Source organism: Squalius cephalus (genome assembly GCF_949319135.1).
Source record: "Squalius cephalus genome assembly, chromosome: 17".
Classification (NCBI taxonomy): domain Eukaryota; kingdom Metazoa; phylum Chordata; class Actinopteri; order Cypriniformes; family Leuciscidae; genus Squalius; species Squalius cephalus.
In genome coordinates this window covers 3,630,718-3,653,235 of record NC_137138.1, presented here as the reverse complement: position 1 = coordinate 3,653,235, position 22,518 = coordinate 3,630,718, and the positions used below count along the sequence as shown (strand labels likewise).

Sequence of the window (22,518 nt, the reverse complement as noted above, 5' to 3'; positions counted from 1 at the left end):
ACTCTTCTTCCGGTCCTATTTACATTACAGGTACACCACTGGTCAGCATTTCAGAATAAGTATGATTTTTCCTCTTATAAAAAGATGGCGGCGCCCTCGTTTCTCTGGCACATAAGGTCTATAGCAATAAATTAATCGAATTGTTCCTTAGGGAGACTACAGTGCTCTCCCTGATGCGATACTGTAGTAGACGGTTGCATAGTTATAATTTTGTCCCTGATATTATCAATCTTATAAGTGAAGAAGTTCATAAAGTCATTACTGCTGTGTTGCTTGGAAATTTCTGGGCTTGAAGCTTTCTTTTTCGTTAGTTTAGCCACTGTTTCAAATAAATACCTAGGGTATTGTTTATTTTCTTCTAATAGGGTTGAAAAATAAGCAGATCTAGCAGCTTTTAAAGCCTCTCTGTAAGCAATCGAGCTCTCTTTCCATGAAATACGAAATACCTCTATTTTGTTTGCTTCCAGTTGCGCTCCATTTTTCTGGCTGCTCTCTTAAGGGCCCGAGTGTGCTCGTTGTACCACGGCGTTGGACTATTTTCTTTAATCTTCTTTAAGTGCAACAGAGCAACTGTGTCTAAAGTGCTGAAAAAGAGAGAGTTAAAAGTTTCTGTTGCAATATCAAGTTCTTCTAAGCTATCCGGGATGCTGAGATGATTAAACTGATTAGGAAGATTATTAATAAAGCAATCTTTAGTGGCAGAAGTGATAGGTCTCACATATTTGTAACACGGAGTCTGCTTTGCTGTGTCTAAAGAGCTGAAAAAGAGCTTGGTCTTTTTTTAAACTTTATTTAAAGGGGCCGCAATGCAAACAAGCATGTTGATCGTTATTTGTGCAGACCAAGTAGGGTATGGTATAGTTAACCTCATGGAATCTTTTAAATGTGAAAGTAAGAAATTGATCGATGGAAAGAACTAATGTGGTCGGAACCAAAGTTTACTTGACTGCGTTCTCTGGAATCCTCTCAAGAGGAGCACTTCTACATTCCGATTGGTTGCCGCCAAACTGCGTCATAGCTCATTACCATAAATTTGACCTGACTTCAACTCTCCTTGCCACTCTCACCTTCCAAGACGCACCGCCCTCGCCGGAGCTCATGCAGTTTCAGCCAGGAGATCTAGTCTGGATTAAAACTCACCCTCTCTCATCTGACACAAGTAAATACTCTGCCATTGGGAGGGACCAGCTGAAATAATAAAAAAAATAGGGCCAATAAATTACACAACACACACATACACACACACACACACAAATACTTAGTGTGTCTTAAGGCTACAGCAAACGCTGTCTGCTGCTAGACGTGGTCCTGCTCTTTTTCGTTTTCACATCTTTGCCTCCTCCTCCATGCAGAGGTTCTTTACGCATGACCTGCGACAGAAAACCCACAAACACCATGTAACTGTAATGCAAACCATAGTTAATGAATACATCAGAATGGGAAAGAGCTATGCTGTGTGCCTTACACTTCTCAAAGCAAGCTGATGGAGTTCTTTGTGGGTCAAAATTCGATCCCCCTCATCTGTGAGAAAACAGTCCTCGGCCTCATCACGCCTGAATCTTACACAATAAGACCAGGAGCATATGTTAACAAAATAAAGTCATTATTTCAACATATTTTGTGTACTTTTGTTTTATCTCCATTGACTGTGTCTATAGCTCAACATACTGTATGAGAAGCTTCTCTCACCTGGTAATGGGCGACTGAACGGTCCTGAACGAACGGTCCTGAACGATCTCTGTGTGTCTCAGCACGTCTGGTTTCTGACCCAGCAGGAACTGAGCAGCCTTTTTCAGGTCGAAACTCTTCTTCCGGTCCTATTTACATTACAGGTACACCACTGGTCAGCATTTCAGAATAAGTATGATTTTTTTCTCTTATAGAAAGAAGAGTCTCTTATACTTATCAAGGATGCATTTATTTGATCAAAAATACAGTAAAAACAGTGAAATATTATTGCAATTTAAAAGCACTGTTTTCAATTTTAATACATTTTTAAAATGTAATTTATTCCTGTGATCAAAGCTGAATTTTCAGCATCATTACTCCAGTCTTCAGTGTTAGTGCACGCTGGACTAAAAGACTTTATATACACACACACACACAAATACATATTATCGTTGTGGTGTAACATTGTATTATTGTACATTTTCTTTTGTTTTGTAAAATACACTTGGGTTGGCTGCTTATTTGTCAGTGTTGGGTAGTATTTTTTTTCTCCTCATTATTTGATCAAGAAACTTTTGTTCCTATTATTTTGTTGGTTCTCTGCATTATATTTTAGTGGAGTGTTACAAGAGTATTCTACACTGTTTTTACAAACTGAAGAACAACTCTAATTTATTTTCCGTGGTAATCTAATTGTATTTTACCAGAAATGCGTTTTTGTTTGTTTTTAACCATAGTAAAACCACTCTTACGCACTGCTTTGTATTGCTTGTTTAATGTTGTTGAAGCAGCACAAAATTGCTTTAACACTATGGCTGTGTTCAAAACCGCCCCCTATACCCTCATTCACTATTCCCTACATCACTCCACTAATATAGTTGAGTTAAAGGAGTGAATGAAAACGAGTGAGTGAATTCGGACATTGAGTGCGCCGGAAGGGCTGCCGTTTTGCATCGTTTGTGCTTGATGTTTAATAGTCATTTGAAACTTAGCAAACTGGCAGCTCTAATAATAAGAGATTTATCTTGAACTCTGTCATGTATAAACCTTAATTAAACAATTTAATAATCATTTAAAAAGGTTTTTCAACCTGTATGATATTACTCTGTATCCACATTGGACCAGCAGTTTGAAAATAGAGAGATGGATGATTTAGTTGATGCACCATCTTCTGGTCAGACACGGGAATTCACAGTGCATCATGGGTATTCTATTCTCTAGCCATGAGCATACATCTGTCGTACACTCGTTATCACGGTGCATTGTGGGATTGAATGTGTGCACTCCAAATGTCCACTCAAATAGTGCCCTATTTAAGGCTACAGGGGGTGATTTCGGACACTGCCTATGAAATAACCTGTTGGTACATTCTGGTCTTTTCTGTACCTTAGCATTAATGAAGGCTTGAATGATGAGCAGTTCACTGGTTCTCTGCTCCACCAGGCTGAGGTACTTCATGATGTTACTGTCTCTGATGCTAGAGGAATAGCCCAGCATGTCTAACACCTGTGTTCGGTCGCAGTCAATCTTATTGAACACACCGTCTGTCCCTAGAATGACATCAACATAAGCTTTTGTGTATAAAAACGCAAGTATCATTCTTCTTCTAAGACGATAACGTATGAAAGTTATCATTTTTGATTCTTCCACGTGATTATGTTAACGCATTTTTGGGTGATTTTAGTAGTACCTGTTTTGATCTGATGAAGGATCTTGCTGATGTCATCGGCCTGGGCTTCATACTGTTGAGCTTGTCTCACACACTCTTGCTGTACATCCATCAACTCTTTTGATGCCACCTGATCTTCCTGTTCCTTTTGGACACGTTTCATGATCATCTGCTTCATCTCTTCTCCAATCTGGAACAGAATCAACACAAAAAATGGATTCCTACCGTTGTGTCTGTATTAAAATGTGAATATGAATAACATTATGCACGTTGCATGTTCATTTGGCCCAGGTTGGCCAATGTTTTGTTTGGTCTTTAAGTGTTTTTAGTGTTGTTCTTATTAACTAAAACTATTAAAATTGCTTTCATTTAAATGAAATAAAGCTTAAAATTAATTAAAATGAATATTAGACGAAAAACTAAAACTTAAAAAACATCAATTAGAAATGTTGCTTTGACAATTAATGGAAAAAAAAAGTTGAAGTGCTAAAATTACTATAACTAAAACTGAAATAAAAAGAAATAAAGCTAAACAGAAAAAAACTAATTATAATAAAAATGAAGAAACTTAACTAAACATTGAACATTATATTATAAATACTATACTATATAATATAAATACTATAATAGTACATAAATAATACTAAAATAACAAAAGTAATTTTACAAAACTACTTGTTTTGCCTTGCACAGCTGCTTAGCGAAATAAACCTAATGAAACTTAAATCATTATCTCACAAAAAGTGGAGGGGACTAAACTATCCGTCCTCAGTCATGTATTTATATTAAATGATCAGTTCATCTTGCGAACAATATGTATGTTTTGGGTCTTTATTTGACTTCACACACTGACCTGATGGATTTGCTCTCTCGCTGTCTCAACTTCCGTGTTCTGATTGTTCACAAAGTTGCAGTGAGCAAAGTTCTTCTCCTCAACTGTTAAAAAAAACATAAAGAGTTGTAGCAACAGTGCAATCATAATGCATTGCAATCATTTGTCTGCACAAAACAGAAAACATAAAGCTCACCCTGAATGAAATGTGTAGCCAACATCTTCAAATTATCTTCCCCAGTCAATCTCTGGATCTCCTGGAAAACCTCCTCCAGAGGGTCAAACGTCTCCTCTCCGGCGTCTGCCCTCCTGTGCTCCTCCATCTCTGCCATAATATAAAAAATAGATGGATTCATAATCAATTATTCAATCAGTCTGTTATACAGTATAAAAAAAAGTTTGGGATTAGCAAGATTTTTTCAAAAGTAAATTATATTTTTACTCAGCAAAGATGCATTCAATTAAAATAGGTCATAACAAAATGGAAATGGATGTGACAATGTTGATATGTTTGGTCTTGGCAGAATAGATCTGGAGTGGGGTGGTTCTGGCACCAGGGGCCGGTTGCACCAGCTGTGCGTAAGTTATAACTTAGCCTAGTTTTGACGTAAATGGACACTAAGTTACGACTTACTGACTTCTAAATATTTTTGCGTTGCACCATTAAACTTAGTTGAAGCGTAACTCCACGTATAAACTAAATATTTACGGCAGCCTCCGATCAGGAGTAACGGATGGAATAAAATATCAGACAGACTGAACTGCATCAATAAGCTCTTCTTTTACCTGACAGACTTCAATTCTTTAGACATATATGATTATGCTGACATTTATACTCGCTTACATTTTAAGAGAGAGAACATTATGTGAAAAGATTACTTTGTTAGCGGCTATCTTTAACACGAACCCATCCTAAACAGCGCGCCGCTGTGTGCATCGGTCCATGTGCATGTCAAATATCAGTCATAATCAATAAACGTAATTTCTTATGTTTTTTGTATCAATATTTATTTATTGATCCTTATTCATTTCATTTCAAATACAGTTTCTGAATGTTATTTACAAAAACACTTATGCTATTATTCATGATCAAGTATCGTATTTAATGGAAACTTATTTTTACCGTTAGTAACGTGAGGCAAAAGAAGTTAGAATGAAAGATAAACTGAAAATTCACGGCATTTCAACACAACAACTGCTCATGTATTTGAAGGCTGCTATTGGATCATCGAGGCTAAACGTCATATTATGCGACTACGCATTACTTTACTGAGAGCTTACGACCTACTAGCAACGTTCTGCCTTACGAACAAATGGTGCAACTGAATAAAGTTCAGAGTTAGTTACAAACTAGCTAGTAGTTACTAAGCCTCTAGTGTGGACTTTACGTTCCAATTTAAGAAAGAACTTACGAACGGCTGGTGCAACCCAACCCTGGTGCCCCTGGACGTCTTTATATGTTTCATGATGTTTGCAATCACAAGCTCTGTTTATAATTTCAATGATCTCAAATAGTCTTTGTATACTGTACGTTTCATGTCTTTTACACTTAACTGGGTTTTGTAAGGTTTGTGTGTTTTTATTAATATTTGGAAAAACAAAAAAAAGAATAGATCTGCTATACTGATTGCTACTGTATTGCTACTGCCAATACATTTACAACTAGGGCTGGGTATTGACTCAAATTTCACAATTTGATTCGATTTCGATTCACAAGGTTGCAATTCGATTCCGATTCGATTCAATATTGATTATTTTGGATATCAGATACAATACATGGCAAATTTTCTCAAGGAAAACAAATCGCTTAACTAATGCTGCAATATGGGAGTCTACTATAATGTTGAAGGTAAAAATGAACTGATTTGTTGCTATACAAACACTTAAATTACACTTTTATTTATTTGTATAATAAGAAAGTTATATGAAATATAAACATTTAAATGGTGGCTGTCATAAAAACTTGCCAGATTTATTCAAACATTAAATACTGAAGAACATTAAAAATTATAATTAATATGTAATATGATGCATATATTTAGCAAAATGCTTCTCTCTAGAGTTCATTTTTCTAGCTGACTAACGAGTTTATGGTCACATGGTTTTTCTGAGGTAAATGTGACGTCACATGACATGTTACAAGCTGTTTAACTGACATCTTTCCACGGTTGAAACACTGAGCGATTCCATGTGACATGATACAGATTTCGATATGTTGTACACACTTTCAGATGCTCATTCATGTTTATTTCACGCTGTAACTGGTATTATTAAGGCGAAAGAGAAGATCATGTGCACTCCACGCTGCTGCTTCTCTTGAGCTGAGCTGAGCCAGAGCGATCCCACGCCACAGCGCCAAAACTGTTTATGTTTTTGAATTTTGTAAGAAAATTTACTTAATTTGAAATTTAAGACTTTATTTAATATCATTAGTAACAAAGCACAAAGATTATTGTGATTTATTGGATGGGATGCACGCTACAATGTTCCATTCATTCATCAAATGAAAACAGGATGACTAATCGATTCTTGAGATTTAAGAATTGATATCGGTTTGTAAAAATGAGAATCGATTAATATTGAGAAATCGATATTTTTTACCCAGCCCTATTTACAACACACCACTGTGAGCAAGACAGATATTCTGCTGCTGCTGTACGACACAGTACTCATCAATTAGCCGTAGCTGATGTTTACAGGTGGAGCTGGGGAAGGTGGAGGGTTTCTGAAAGTGCACTGCAACTGCTACAGCAAATGCTGACCAAGTATTTGAAGGCTGAGCAGCGAGCTCATTGGCTACTGATACAGCAGGAACCAATCAGCTGTGCTCAATAGATAATGATGTGATTGCAAACAGAGTTAAGGACCTATAAGCCGGCGCCATCTAGAGTTTCATCTTACTGATCTTACTGATCCCAAACTTCTGGACGGTAGTGCACACACTTTAACCAACAACAATTCTTGGTTACAAATATTGCTCTCTGACCTTGTCTCTTTTTCTGTCCATCATCCATGGCGGTTCTCTCCTTATTCTTGGTGGTCATGAACTTGTTGAGTCGGTGTTCATGAGAGATTGCTCTCTTCAGCTCCTTTATCTCAGCTGAGTACTGCGCAAAATCCTCCTTCATCGTGGTCATTTCGGTCTGCGCCTCCTCTCTGAAATACACACATATAAATAGAACCGGCTACAAATGTCCAAAACACGTACTGAGGGTGGAGAAATGTGTAATACCATACAAAATAATAACTCTGTTACAATTGAGGTGTGCAATTTTTCAATGTTAAAAGTGGTTGGGAAACCTTTTTGCATTTAAGAGAGGGCAAGAATAATATTAACCAATAATATTTCATTTATGACTTATGTTTATATTGGAGGCAGGGTTATTATTGTTGATTAAAAACTAAAACAAAAACGATTAAATAAAGTCACTATTTAAATAAACTATTTTCACAAAGTGTTTGCTCAAGCGTAGCGTTTGCTCCCTCAATCGTGTAGTTCAATTTTCCATATTTATTGTGTGTGTCATTATGTCAGTATCAGTATTTGCTTTCTACCATGCACAAATAAAAATGTCACTGAACTTTTGCTGTGTAATTGTAACAGTGAGAACTCAAACACACCGAACCAACAATTACTAAAAACACACACAAAAACTGATTTTGCACGGGCATTTTGCACTAGTAAAACGTCATGATTTTGGGAACTTTGTATATAAGCAAAGCAACTTAAAATCTCAAAGTATCTCTCTTACCTCTCATCAAAGGCTGTGGTTGCCATGTCGATAACTTCACCAATATCCTTACGAACATCTTGCAATACCTGAAAGAAAGACAACAGCACTTATTCGAACTGTGTTCAATCACTGCCTCCCTCACACTCATTAAACACCCAGAATGACCAACCTTCTCCAGTCTGCAATGCAGCTGCTGGAATCGGGCGCGTTGCATGTGGAGTGTCTCGACCTCTTCTCTGATCTGGCTGTTCTTCGTCAGCCGTTCGTTATACCGAATCAGAGCCTGCAGGGACAACAAGGGAAAAACATTTAAGGAGAAGTTCATGCACACACTAGGGGCCAGATTTACTAACAGCTTTCGCCAGCGCAAACCCTCTTTTGGCGTTAAAAAACTACTGTCAGGATTTACTAAAGACACGCAGTGAAAAATGATCGTAGAATTATCGCTTGCGGCTGACATTATTGCATATGCATCTGTAGGCGTTTCCCTTTCAGACGCAGTATTTATGGGAGGAGAGTATTTAAATGAATCATGCAAGGTGATTTAATCAGGTACATTTACTGATATTTGAGCCATTATTTACCACCCAAAAAAAGCATGTCTTAAACCAGACACCAATTTGCACTGCCTAATTTTCATCTGTGTTAAATTCAATATGGTGTCCACCTGACTAAGGTCTATGAATATGTTTATACATGTACCAATATGATTATTTCCAATCATTAGAGTAAGGACTTCTTGTATTTCTGGCCACTGTTTCAGTCTACTTACGTCAAATACAAAACCTTTTACTATGGACATATTACTAAGGATTTTTTTCCTAAAAAATTCTGCACTTCTATGTTTTTGACCATCAATATTCTGCATTATATTCATGTTGTCAACATGATCTGAGCATCTTCACCCACATGGAAAGAACCTATATACAGCATATATGCACATATATGATAATATATATGCTGCATATATGCGTATATATGCCACATATAGGCAAAATTGAGGTGCATATATGTGCATATACAGGCCATATAGGTCTCCTGTATTGCTTCTTTATATCCACATATATGCCCTAAATGTACATACAAGATATGTCTCCTATATAGCTCATGGCAGGATCTGGTCATTTTGTAGCTCATATCTCACTTTGGCAACTGTCATACATGATGCCTAGCTCAGATATATATTTTTTTTTTCTGTTCAGTTTTTTGTCTTATTTTGTTCTTGTACTATTTGATTGTTCTTAAGTAAATACATAATGTAAATTTCTACATTTTGGGCTTTTATTTATGTTGTCTAGCTATGGATTTTAATAATTTTAATAATATATAGGTAAACATATAGGTTAACATATAGGTGCATATATAGGTGAACATACAGGTGCATATATACGTGCATATATGCACACATATATACGTGCATATATGTACCTATATAGGTACATGTATGCACAAATATATATGTACACATATATGTACATATATGTGCATATATGTACATATAATATAGGAAAACGGCCAATTTTATATATGTCACATATATTAAAAACCTATATCAAAACCTATATTAAAACATATATGTTTATATAGGTTATTTCCATGTGGGCAGCACCCCAAAAATGTGATTACTTCTGGGGCCAGTTGCACCAACAGGGCGTACGCCTGGTCTTAAGGTAAGTAGGTCTTAACTCAGCATTCTAAGTCCGACCTAAAAGTTACGACCGTTGCACCATCCAGGCTTAAGTCCTCTTCTCGCTAAGACCGGGCGTAAATCTTACGCCTAGTCAGTAGCAGGCGTAAATGCAAAATCTAGGCATATAATAGCGTTAATAGCCGTTATCCGATAGATAATGTTTCTATAGTAACCACTTCGTAACCACATAAGTAAATACAGTAGTAAAGACATGGCGCGCCTTATACACAGACTTTACAATGAGCGGGCTTTTAGACGGGAGAGAGTTATTCGGGACAGAAGCAATCCATTGGACCTTTACAATGATGAGGAGCTGATAGAGAGGTTTCGATTCTGTCGGAGGGATATAAATGAACTTGTTGAAGAGCTGTCACCCGACTTACAGTATGTATCGGACCACAACGCAGCATTGACACCAGCATTACAGCTATTAATAGCGCTACGTTTTTATGCAAATGGTGCGTTTCAAAACACTGTTGGAGATATAATGTCCACAAATCCACCGCATGTCGGGCCATCCGCAGAGTGTCACTGGTACTGAGCCGTCGCCTTCCGCGATCTGCTCACCGCCCTTAGTTTACAGCGTAACCTAGCAACGCGCGCTGCTGGTCAACAACACATGAACGCGCAACGCTAAGACCAGGCGTAGTTAAGCCTAGGCTTAAGTTTGGTTGGTGCAACAGACGTTAGGTCAACTCTAAAGACTGGTCTTAACTAAGACCTACTTAGCAGTTAGGACCAGGCTTAGTAAAGCCCTGTTGGTGCAACTGGCTCCTGGTCTTTACCACCCCTTCCAATCCAATCAAAATTTTAAATGGATCAATTGAGGTGATTAAATTAAGGCTTTTTTTCAGTCCGATCGAGTCATCGATCCTGTTACTAAGGCATTATTTGGTTTTGTATAAACGTAGCTACTCACACAAGTTCGGCTTTATCTAAGGAACAAATGAACCGTTTTGTATGGCCAAATGTTTTGCCACAGTCTGGTCCAGTCTGCACTTTATTTTGGCCAAAAAAAGCCACAGCCACTTAAATCTACACTGATTTACATGTGAAGTGCCCAGTAAAACTGCATGCTGTGAAATGTTTGATTCTCTGTTTACCCAGTCCAGTTTTTTCTGCAGGGTGTTTGTGGCCTTCTGAATCTGGCAGGCCTGAGACGCCTGCACCAGTTTTTTCTGCAGGGTGTGTGTGGCCTTCTGAGTCTGGCAGGCCTGAGACGTTCTCGCTTCCACCAGTTTTTTCTCCATATTCAAGATCTGTAAACAGAATGCATGCAAATAATCTGTAGCACCAACAATGTGTTATGTGCCTAAGTTTAATAACTAGGCACATATGCACCTTCCGTTCCATCTGTGTTTGGGTCTGTCTCTCATTCTCAAGTTGATCCTCCACCGTGTTTCGTTGCTCCAGCAGAGTTTGGATACTCTCGGTGTCCTGATTGTGGTTCTTTCTACGCGATCGGCACTCAAGCTCACGAAGAAACCCCTCATGTTCCACACGCAGCTTAGAAATCTCCTGGCTGCGGAGAAACACAACACGACAAACAAAATATGCTCAAACACACACATTCCATACAAGACACAATGCAATACATAATGCAACATTGCAGGGTAAAACATCAGGACGACATTAGATAGGCATCTAATGACAAATCCTAACCCTACTCCTAAAAAATAAACAATGCATTTTTTTTTTTTTTTGTTGAATAAATATAATATTTACTTTATGTATGATAAGTTTAGTCAAAGTAGACTTAATAAACCAAAAACTCCTGAAAGTGTTTTATGGCACTGACCGCTCTTTGCGAATGTCTTCCTGTGACTGGATGCTGTAGGCCTGCCGATCCTTCTCCATTATACGCAACTGTCTCTGCAGTTTTTCAATATCTGTCTCATCTGGACACATAAGAACATTCATCTGTTCATCTTAATCATCAATAACAAAGTATCAAAGCTGAATGAACACGGAAGATAATATTGCTTCAGAATAAATTACATTTCCAACCCACAAAAAAAATCTTCTTTTTTCGGACAAGTGAAAGGCTTAATGTGAGCCCTGTATGGTTTGAATTTACATTTATGCATTTGGCAGACGCTTTTATCCAAAGTGACTTACATTGCATTTCAAGGCATACATTTACATTCTTATCAGTTCTTGCTTTTCCTGGGAATCGAACCCATGATCTTGGCGTTGCAAGCGCCAGTGCTCTACTTTTTGAGCTACAGGAAAGCTCATATGTAAATGTAGATTGAGATTGCTGGACTAGCTCACCTTTGGCACAGATTGGTGGAAGCTGGACAGACTGCGGTCGGCTGGAAGAGATGTTGTCCTGGTGAGCGAGCTCCTGTTGACGATAAACAAGTAAGGGATAATCCATGTCTAGCTGTGCATTAAACAATTGTAATGTATGACGTGGAGATTACACAAATTTGTATAATGACATGGGTATTACACTGGTATTACAACTTGAACATGATATATGAGGACATTTCCTGAGTCCTCGTACTTCAAATGGCTTTAAAAACATACTAAGCAGTGTTTTATTAAAAATGTAAAAATGCAGAATGTTTCCTGTGATGTGGGTAGGTTTAAGGATAGGGGCAGTGTAAAGGGATAGAATATAGTTTGTCCAGTATAAAAACCATTACGCCTCCCAGATAGCAAGCACAGCTGGACCAATTCCGGCTGAAATGCATCACTGTCGGCTCACTGTCGGCATCGGTGAACAGATAATGGGCCAAATCCGTGCCGACTGTGCATAACACATCCGGCTGACTAACGTTTTTTTCTGAATGGGCCAGTATCGGCCGAAATCAGTTGTACTTGTGTCAGGTCCATACTCGGTATAGCTGTGTGTATTTACAATCGGCCCGAATTCGTTTTGTCACAAGCGGGCCGCTACTACAATTAAGGAACTCAGCTGCTTGAAAAAAGATTTTGCCAGTTAAATTAAATCCTGAGGAAGATCCTGCAGACATTGCAAGTTCTTCGAGAGGAATCATTCATCTGAAAAAACGAGTAATTTAATTAGGGCTGTCAAACGATTAATCGCGATTAATCGCATCCAAAATAAAAGTTTGTGTTTACATAATATATGTGTGTGTATGGAGTATAATTATTTTCTATATATAAATACACACACATGCATATATATTTAAGAAAAATGTGTTATTTATATATAAAATATTTATATATAATATAAATTATATATAATATAAATATATATACACAGTATATACATGCAAATATTTCTTAAATATATACATGCATGTGTGTGTATTTATATATAGAAAATAATTATACACCATACACACACACATATATTATGTAAACACAAACTTTTATTTTGAATGCGATTAATCGCGATTAATCGTTTGACAGCCCTAAATTTAATTCATTTATTGTTCTAGTGCTGTTTGATGTATTAATTGTCAAGATAAATATAGTTTTGTTTTATATCTAATGTTAGATCAGATGTTTACGATGATAACGCGTTAACGTTACTTCAGAATATCCATTCGGTCCCGGAGATAGTGTTGACGAGAAGGCCTACGGTCTCTTTTTAGGATAAATGTGAGGGGTTTTTTTTATTAGAAAAACTGCTGTGCTGTGTCCAGTGCACTGTGATTTTGGCTAATGAAATGATATTGAGTTATACCGGTATTCCTGTGCTCAAATTTAGTCAGTCAATTCGTCTTTTTCAAGTCGAATCATAGGAGTCGGACTACGCTTTCGGCGCCATAGTTCTCTATACAGGCGACTCTTTCTGATTTGATTCACTAACCTCTCAAAAGAGTCATTTATTTGTGATTCGAACTACACTGACCACAGTGTACTAACTTACACCCGCGGAGACAACGTGTAGGCTACAATCTGAAATAAAAAATAAGATTTATTTGCTTTTAACACTGCTGTGGGGAACTCCGAAACGGAAAAGGGTTGTAGATACATAGGAGAAGCTGCAAAATAAGTGCAGCTTCTTAATTCATTGTCTTTGGCACGTCTTGTGTTCTTGAATGTAGCTTAATCTGCTTTAGAGCAGGTGCATTTTAGAGTTAAAGAAAAATTTAAAGCGCTGTGTAATGTTATTAAAATGGTAGTTCTTAACATTTTACTGCAGAGGGGATGTTACTATGATTGTGATCGAACATCTAAACGCACTGTTTGGAATCTGACACCAACACTTTTTACAGATATTTTGGTAACACTACAATAAGGTTTCATTCCTTAATATAAGTTTAACTACATTAGTTATGATACTAAGAATGCACAATACTTAAGCATTTATTAATCTTAGTTCATTTTCATTTTGACATTTGCTAATGCATTATTAAAATCAAAAGTTGTATTTGTTAACATTAGTTAATGCACTGTGAACTAATTTTTATTATAATGTTTTATTGTATTTTGTATTAACTAATGTTAACAAAGATTAATAAATGCTGTAACAAATGTATTGTTCATTGGTAATGTTAGTTAACACATTAACTAGCCTAATTTTAACAATTGAGACCTTATTGTAAAGTGTTACCGATATTTTAAACTGCTGTGTGAACTCTGGCAACAACATTTGTTAAACCTATGTGCTTAAACTAATGCTTAAGATTTAATATTGACCTCAGAATATCTATTCCTTTATTTAAAAGGTGCAGTTCAGAGAAACCCTCACAGCTAATGGACTGGCAGCAGATCGAGGGGCAGACACAAGATAAGTTTAAATCTATTTAAAAATGCACAGTTGCACACCTCTTTAACCTAGCATAAACATAACACACTCTCACATTTCTAAAATTCACATCTGTTAAAGGACACTTCCCATAACACCGAATGTACTTGTTACATCGTAAGAAGAATGGCATCTACGCTAATGTTAGTCTCTCTGTAGCAACACTCCAGAGCATGTAAATGCGAGTCCTGTAAATAAATGTTAATAGAGTGTATTTGTTCATTGTTAATACATGTTTATATTAAAGTGTATTTGTTCATTTTATAATAAAAACCCTTAATCTTTTTAAATGGTTGAATTTGTGTTTCACTGCCAGTTTCTGGGCCACATCTGGCCCGGGGACCCAGCCGACTCTCAGCCAGTTCTGTCTTACAGTGTCTGGGCCAGACCTGGGCCATATCAATAAATAAGAGTCATTTTACAGGGTGTGGGCCACATCTGGGCCAGAGGAAGTTGTTTGAGTCCGTTTTCAGTGTATTGGGCCCATAGACAGTATAGGTTGGGCCAGTTTTGGGCCGGGGGACCCTGCCAGAACTGGGCCAGAATTGAAGCAAGGATGAGGCCCAGAGGTGGGCCAGACAAATTTTGCTATGTGGGCTATGGAATGTCCTCACAAATCACATAAAACAAAGCTTTGTGTGTGTGTGTGTGTGTGTGTGTGTGTGTGTGTTTCAATGAAAACAGCACATTAATAGGCTATAGATCAGTGATTAAACTGACTTGCAACGACCTGTGCATTAACGTTTTTATTGCACACCTCCCAGGCAATCATAATCGAGTATTCAAACAGACCATGGTATAAGAATAAGAAAACACCTTAGCCTAATAACGTTACTCTGCTCAACATAAGAGCGCAGGCTAATTATTAATAATAATAATTCTTCGTTCTTACCCTTTTCGTAGTAATGCCTCCTGGTTTTCTTCCAGGCGGGGGTTGAGGCCTCAGTTTCCCAGGCACGTCTGAAGCAGACAGAGGCTTGAGCGAGCGAAATCTGTTCATGTTCTGATCTAAAACGGATCCAAAATCACACAACTGGATTTAGCTAACTTAGCTGAAAGCGGTAGATTGATGCTAGTCACTGGAACGCTGTAACGTTAACTAAAAAGTCGTGCCAAAAGTCAGATGTGAGTCAGTTTACAATAATTATTTAAATCAGTTTAAGTCAGTAATTATTTAACAATAATTATTTAAGTCAGACAAAGGTCAGTTTTCAGTGAGAATAGACTCCAGTACTGTGACGTCGCCGATAGAAAGCATTCCGATCCCGTCATAAAGCAAATGCGAGCAATCGGATTATTGTTTTGATTTAAATAGTTTCCATTGCATCGACGATTCGGACTCTGATCTGATCGCGTTGCTCGTGTACAGGCATCCCAGAAAATGAACGCGCACAGACGGCAAAAAAATAAAATAATAATTCTTACATCAGGATGCATTAGCTAAAGTAGAAAAATGCCATAAAATATTATGTCTTGTTTTCTGGGGGAGAAAAATAAATAAAAATGAAGTGAGTTTGACGTCACATAGGCGACATGTAGTCTTTCTCGTTATGTCTTTTCCACAACTGCTAGCCAAAGAATCATATACTGTCAAACTCGTAACATGAAAAATTATATAAAAAAATCACAGACAACATATGTTCACATTCATGGCACAATTCAAACGGGATAAGAAAATAATTATTTTCTCACATTCACTTGCATTGACGATTTTTCAATCTAGAGGTCCAGTGGGGTTTTACGGATGGGCGGGACTTATCCCGTTTGAATTGTGCACCATAAGAACCACAATGGTTTACCCTGTCATCTTTATCCCCTGGGACAAACAGTGGTAGACATAAGTCTGGATGCATTTCCATGACTTTATGGAGATCGTAGAGCTGCTGATCAAGCATTGGAACAACTCTCATAGTGGAGTGTAAAACAATGGCTCTAGAGGCAATGTAATGATTTCATCAAATGTTTAAAACACTAAACAATATTAAAAAAATATACAGTAACTCAATTTTGATGTACTATATGATAAATGTGATGCTTTTTGTTATTTACTATACTACATTTCATAAGATTACAAATGCAGGTAAAATTAAACTTTTTGTACTCCGAGGAGAATAAAAAGTAGCCTATAGTGCACCTGATTATATGTTGCTTTTCATGTCGGCACTCGGCACACACTTTTCCAGTGTATCCACAGCCTAAAATCTCATCTGTTAGCTCACTCATGTCATCTGTTGAGTCAACCTACAGAGAAATAGAATACAGTCTTATTGGCATCCCTTATTTACTTTTACAGAGTTAAACATTACTATATATTAGGCTACTTACATTTCAGGTTACTATTTTACCTTCTCAATGAGCAGGGAGAATTCCAGATCTGTGACATCATCACTGGTAGTCACCTGTATACTGTCATAATCTCCAGAGCAAAGATATTGGAAACACCACGCGCGCAAAAAAACCGGCGGTGGTCCTCCTTGTGCTAGACTGACAGCCATAATTTCTCCTGCACGCCTAATACCATACCACAGTGGATAAAACAAAACCTTGAATCAACCAAAAAGGTTTATTGAAACATGTTGAAAAATGTTAACTGATCAAATCTTGCATACCTGAAGTAGTTACGATCCAAGCTGTTGAGACAATAGACTGGATTTTTCCCTTTTTTATCTACACCAGCGATAAAAGGTCTTGTTTCAATCTCTGCAATCATTTCTAGACAACAAATACAACCGGTTTAAAATCTGATCTGACAAAATGTCTGCTTTAAAATATAAAACATACACTCACCTAAAGTATTATTAGGAACACCATACTAATACTGTGTTTGACCCCCTTTCGCCTTCAGAACTGCCTTAATTCTACGTGGCATTGATTCAACAAGGTGCTGAAAGCATTCTTTAGAAATGTTGGCCCATATTGATAGGATAGCATCTTGCAGTTGATGGAGATTTGTGGGATGCACATCCAGGGCACGAAGCTCCCGTTCCACCACATCCCAAAGATGCTCTATTGGGTTGAGATCTGGTGACTGTGGGGGCTATTTTAGTACAGTGAACTCATTGTCATGTTCAAGAAACCAATTTGAAATGATTCGAGCTTTGTGACATGGTGCATTATCCTGCTAGCCATCAGAGGATGGGTACATGGTGGTCATAAAGGGATGGACATGGTCAGAAACAACATTAGAACATTACAATCTAACATAAAATAAAAAAGCTTATTAAAGCAGAAGTTAAAATCACAAAATGTTAAATTACGAAAGCACAGACTACATTTTAACTGGTAAAATGAATCTGAGCTTATAAGCTTACCAGTTAAAATGTAGTCTGTGCTTAAATCAATGCACTGTGGGTAAATCAAGTGTAGGCTAATATAGCTATTACTAATTGGCTATATTAGCCTACACTTGATTTACCCCATTACAATAGTCCCTTTACAGTTATTTCTATCATAAAAATACATTTGTAGGTTTCAAATTTTAAATAATGTATATCTAATGTCCAACAACAAATATTTTAGCCTGTACTTTATTATTTCTTTCAATTCAAACACATTTAACACAATTATACATTTTATTTATTTGGGGCCTTTCTGGACACTCAAGGTCGCCTACTCATTTATTTTATGGAAGATATTTAGAAGAATATCAGTAACCAGACAGTTTTTGGGTCCCAATGACTTCCATAGTATATTTTTTTCCTACTATGGAAGTCATTGGGACCCAAAAACTGTCTGGTTACTGATATTCTTCTAAATATCTTCCTTTCTGTTCAGCAGAAGAAAGAAATTCATACAGCTTTGAAACAACATGAGGGTGAGTATATGATGACAGAATTTTCATTTTAAAAGTGAACTTCTCCTTTAAGAAGGCTATATTAGTTAGCAAGTAAAATATATAAAAATGGGTACATTCTAACTACACTACCTATTTATTAACAGTAACATCTGCATCATTAAAAAATGAGTAAAACATATACCCCAATTAGTTCAGTCATTGCAAATTGCGCATGCGTTAACTTCAACATCAAGGCGGGAATCGCGGAATTCAAATTCAACGTCTTCCAGAGGGACCGCGAAGTGTTGAGCTCCAGGTAAGATGTTTTTTTGTTGTTGTTTATCATGTTGATAATATATAACCCAAATATTAACTTATTTAATGGTAAGATTCATCAAAAGATTTGTAATTTGCTCGCTTGTGTTATCTTGTCGGTGCCACGGCCAAACTGACAGGTTGGAATTTGAGGTTGGTCGATTTAGCTTTGATACTGATAGTGGAGTACACACTGGGTCTTATACCGGCAAATGCGAGTAAAATTGTACATTGATAATGATAATTAATATATTAGCTGTCATTAGTGTCATGTAGGCTACATTGCTGAAATTAGTGAACAGCTTAGCGAAGGTGCAGCATGTGACTGTGTGATTTGTTTTCATTTGAGACACGGTTGACGATGTCCTGAGGTGATCAAGGCCGAGAAAGTAAAAACAATAGCAGTAAAGCTGTTAATAAGGCATGCTGGATAATTAATGTTACATTTTCTTGCATTTATATGATGATCTGCAGTGTTCTGTGTTAGAAGGGATCAAATCATAAAGTAATTTTATTATTGTTATTATTTACGGATTTATATTAATCTGTCCGTTTCTGTGGGGTTCATTGTTGTAATGTATGTTAAAACTGGTTTGGGTTTCATAATGGGCATTATTTTACAAATCATAAGTTATATATTTGGGCGTTTGTGCGTGTTTTCGTATGCCTGGGTTGGCACGAGCAATTCGTTATAAATATCCTGCTTTAAAAATATTTTACGTGCACAAAATTGTTCACAACAAGTTCAGGTTCGCAATTCTGTATAATTGTGTTTCTCGGTGCATAAGTGGCCTACATCAGCCCCAGAGCACATGAGTAAGTTAACCTTAAGTTATTAATAGCATGAAAGTACAGTCATGAGCATGTGTTTTTGTCACACCGACAAAAAGTAAAAGATAGAACACATGCAATGTTTTTTATGTTCCTTTTGTGATCATTAATGTATAAATTCTATGATTTTAGTCTATTTTGTGCCAATTCACTTTAATTGACTTATGTTAGGCTTAGTCTATGTGTTTTTTAGTGAACTTCGGTTTGCAGATTGCACAAGTGTAGTTATTGTAATTATTTTCCAAAATATGTGGATTAAACTTTAAGGGTATTTTATACTTCTATCATTTGCATTTATGTAAATGCAACATATATGAATATAAATTATGTGCAATATTAAAATCAGGATGTAGTAAATTATTAAATAGTCAGTATACAAATGTGGTGTTATACATTATATTGAAAGGTGTTTCTAATGTTCATGAATATGGGATTCATGTATATAATAATGTCCAGTTGCAAACTACAACCTCAAAAAAACAAACAAACAAACTGACATGTAGTTAAATTATCTGTCTCTGAGGAGAGTGTGCATAAAGTGAAGGAAAACCTATAGAATCTACTCAATAAAAATGAAGTAACAATTTGCACTCATTTTGTTTGGGTAGATTTTATCCTATATTTTTGAGTAAGGAGTACCTGACTTCAACAGCTATGATATACTAAACGAAATTAGGTAAAATCTGCCTAATATTTCTCAATACATTACACAGCTAATTAATTACTTATAAAAATTGAGTAATAATTACTCTATTATTAGCAGAAAACAGTTAATCTACTTAATTATTATTATTAATAATAAGTAAATAGAAATATTTAAACATTACTTATTCAGAGATGGTTAAATTTACCTAAATGGCCAGACATGGGACACAGTAATTTATTGGTCAAATTACTCTTTATTGACCAAATACTATGGATAAAAACATTTCATTAAAAAAATAAAAAATAAAATAAAACATTAATTAAAGGTATAGGTCATCCAAAATGAAAATTATGTAATCATTTACTCACCCATGTTGTTCCAAACCTGTATGGGTTTCTTTGTTCTACTGAACACAAAAGAAGATATTCTGAACAATGTTGGTAATGAAACAGTGATGGTACTCATTGACTTCCATAGTATTTTTTTCCTACTATGGAAGTCAATAGCTACCATCACTGTTACCAACATTGTTCAAAATATCTTATTTTGTGTTCAATAGAACAAAGAAACCCATACAGGTTTGGAACAACATAAGGGTGAGTAAATTAAATTATTACATAATTTTCATTTTGGATGAACTATACCTTTAATTAATGTTTTATTTTTATTTATTTTTTTAATGAAATGTTTTTATCCATAGTATTTGGTCAATAAAGAGTAATTTGACCAATAAATTACTGTGTCCCATGTCTGGCCATTTAGGTAAATTTAACCATCTCTGAATAAGTAATGTTTAAAGGGGTCATATAATGGTACATGCACTTTTACAAGTTGATTGTACTGAAATGTGTGTTGGCAGTGCCTGTACACAACCATCATAAAATGATAAAAATCCATCGGTACCAATTATTCGTGTTCCTGCTGCACCTCCAGAAGAACTGAAGTGAGTGTAACGTTTTATTAACCTTTATATTAATCTTTGCAAATCGCTTGCTGCACGCTTCACGATGAATGCAGCTATTTTTACATTCAGGGTACATTACGGCATGTTTTCTATGTATGACGTTCTCAATATAATTCATAATCCCATGTTTATAATAAACAACGCGTTATGGTTATTGCGTTACAAACAGTGTACTCACAGAGCAGAGGGGCGGGGTGAGCAAAGCTCATTATCATTTAAAGACACATGCACTTAAACGGCGTGCTGTAAACAGAGCTGTTTTTGACCAGGTAAAATGAGTGTTTTCTTATAATACTAATGAGAATTTTTAATTAAAGTATATTACAAACTTTTAATTTAGACCCTAAAGAATCATATTAGCTTGTACAAAAATGACATTATATGACCCCTTTAAATATTTCTATTTACTTATTATTATTAATAATAATTAAGTAGATTAACTGTTTTCTGCTAATAATAGAGTAACTATTACTCAATTTTTATATAAGTAATTAATTAGCTGTGTAATGTATTGAGAAATATTAGGCAGATTTTACGTAATTTTGTTTAGTATATCATAGCTGTTGAAGTCAGGTACTCCTTACTCAAAAATATAGGATAAAATCTACCCAAACAAAATGATTGCAAATTGTTACCTCACTTTTATTGAGTAGATTCTATAGGTTTGTTCTTGCTTTCTCCAAAAAAAAAAAAAAAAAAAAAAAAAAATTATTGCTTTAAAAGCTGTAATTCTCAGCATTCTAAATGAGCATAAGTCATCTTTGTTAAGTAGCTTAGATCCTAAACCCAAAACTATATTTTGTATCTTTATTATATTTAGTTTATTAAAAAATTCTTCCCTGAATTACTTCTGTTAAATTTTTTTTAAAAGTATAAAATATATGAGTGTAATGAGCTATAAGTTCACTGCAACTTATCCAACATCCTAAAGATAAATTATTATAATTAGAAGATATTTTTGGTGTTATATCGCATAGACTATTAATTTTCCAAGCAAAATGTATATATTGGTCAGAATTATTACGCTCCTATTTGGCGCGCATGCTTGAATTACCTTTTATGAAACCGCTTTAGCCCCAACTTACTTGTTAGGTTTATTCAAGTCGGGTTTTGTAGTTTAATCCCCGCTTTTCTTAGCATCTTTTATGGAACAACCCTCAGATGTATCAAAAAAAAATCATGGAATTGTTTGTAAATGACTATTTGATCAAACATTTGCACCTGAATAATTAAGAGTGATTGTAAGTGATCATTTATCATCTGCTAAATTCTGTCTAGATAATTTAGATCGGTCGTGGGCCCTGTGTCTCATCTGGTTGCCCGTTGACAGCAACATTGCCCAGCAAAATTGCTCAAAAAGTTGCCCTGTGTATCATCACTGAGAGTTTAAATGCTGGGGAATATTCCCATCTTCCCACAGGAGAAGAAGCAAGCAGGAGGAATTACTCCAGGAGAAACTACGGACATACTATTGTAAAGATGGAGATTAAGGAAGAACCCTGCAGAATAAAAGATGAAGATACAGAGGAACAAATAGGTTGGTGTTTTCCTTCATTCTCTTTAATCACTGATGAGGAATATTAAGATGAAAACTGGAAAAAGGACTAAATTTTTTACTTGAATTTTGAAAATTTGATATGTTGATTTCAGACCCGATGGAAGTGA

The 22,518-nt window shown here is 36.0% G+C and overlaps 1 protein-coding gene across 1 annotated transcript; it reads right to left on the bottom strand.

Annotated features, from left to right (window-relative positions):
• Positions 1-1,447: 1,447 nt before the first annotated feature.
• Positions 1,448-16,817, bottom strand: LOC307144739 (coiled-coil domain-containing protein 63-like; the record flags this gene model as incomplete). The annotated part of the gene is made up of 16 exons (XM_079847301.1): positions 1,448-1,553; positions 1,690-1,817; positions 3,055-3,218; positions 3,359-3,527; positions 4,191-4,273; positions 4,366-4,494; positions 7,156-7,325; positions 7,922-7,989; positions 8,073-8,186; positions 10,697-10,852; positions 10,935-11,115; positions 11,392-11,491; positions 11,868-11,940; positions 15,215-15,330; positions 16,542-16,563; positions 16,668-16,817. The coding sequence occupies 16 exons, from the start codon at positions 16,815-16,817 to the stop codon at positions 1,448-1,450; spliced, it is 1,929 nt and encodes a 642-aa protein (XP_079703427.1).
• Positions 16,818-22,518: the final 5,701 nt, after the last annotated feature.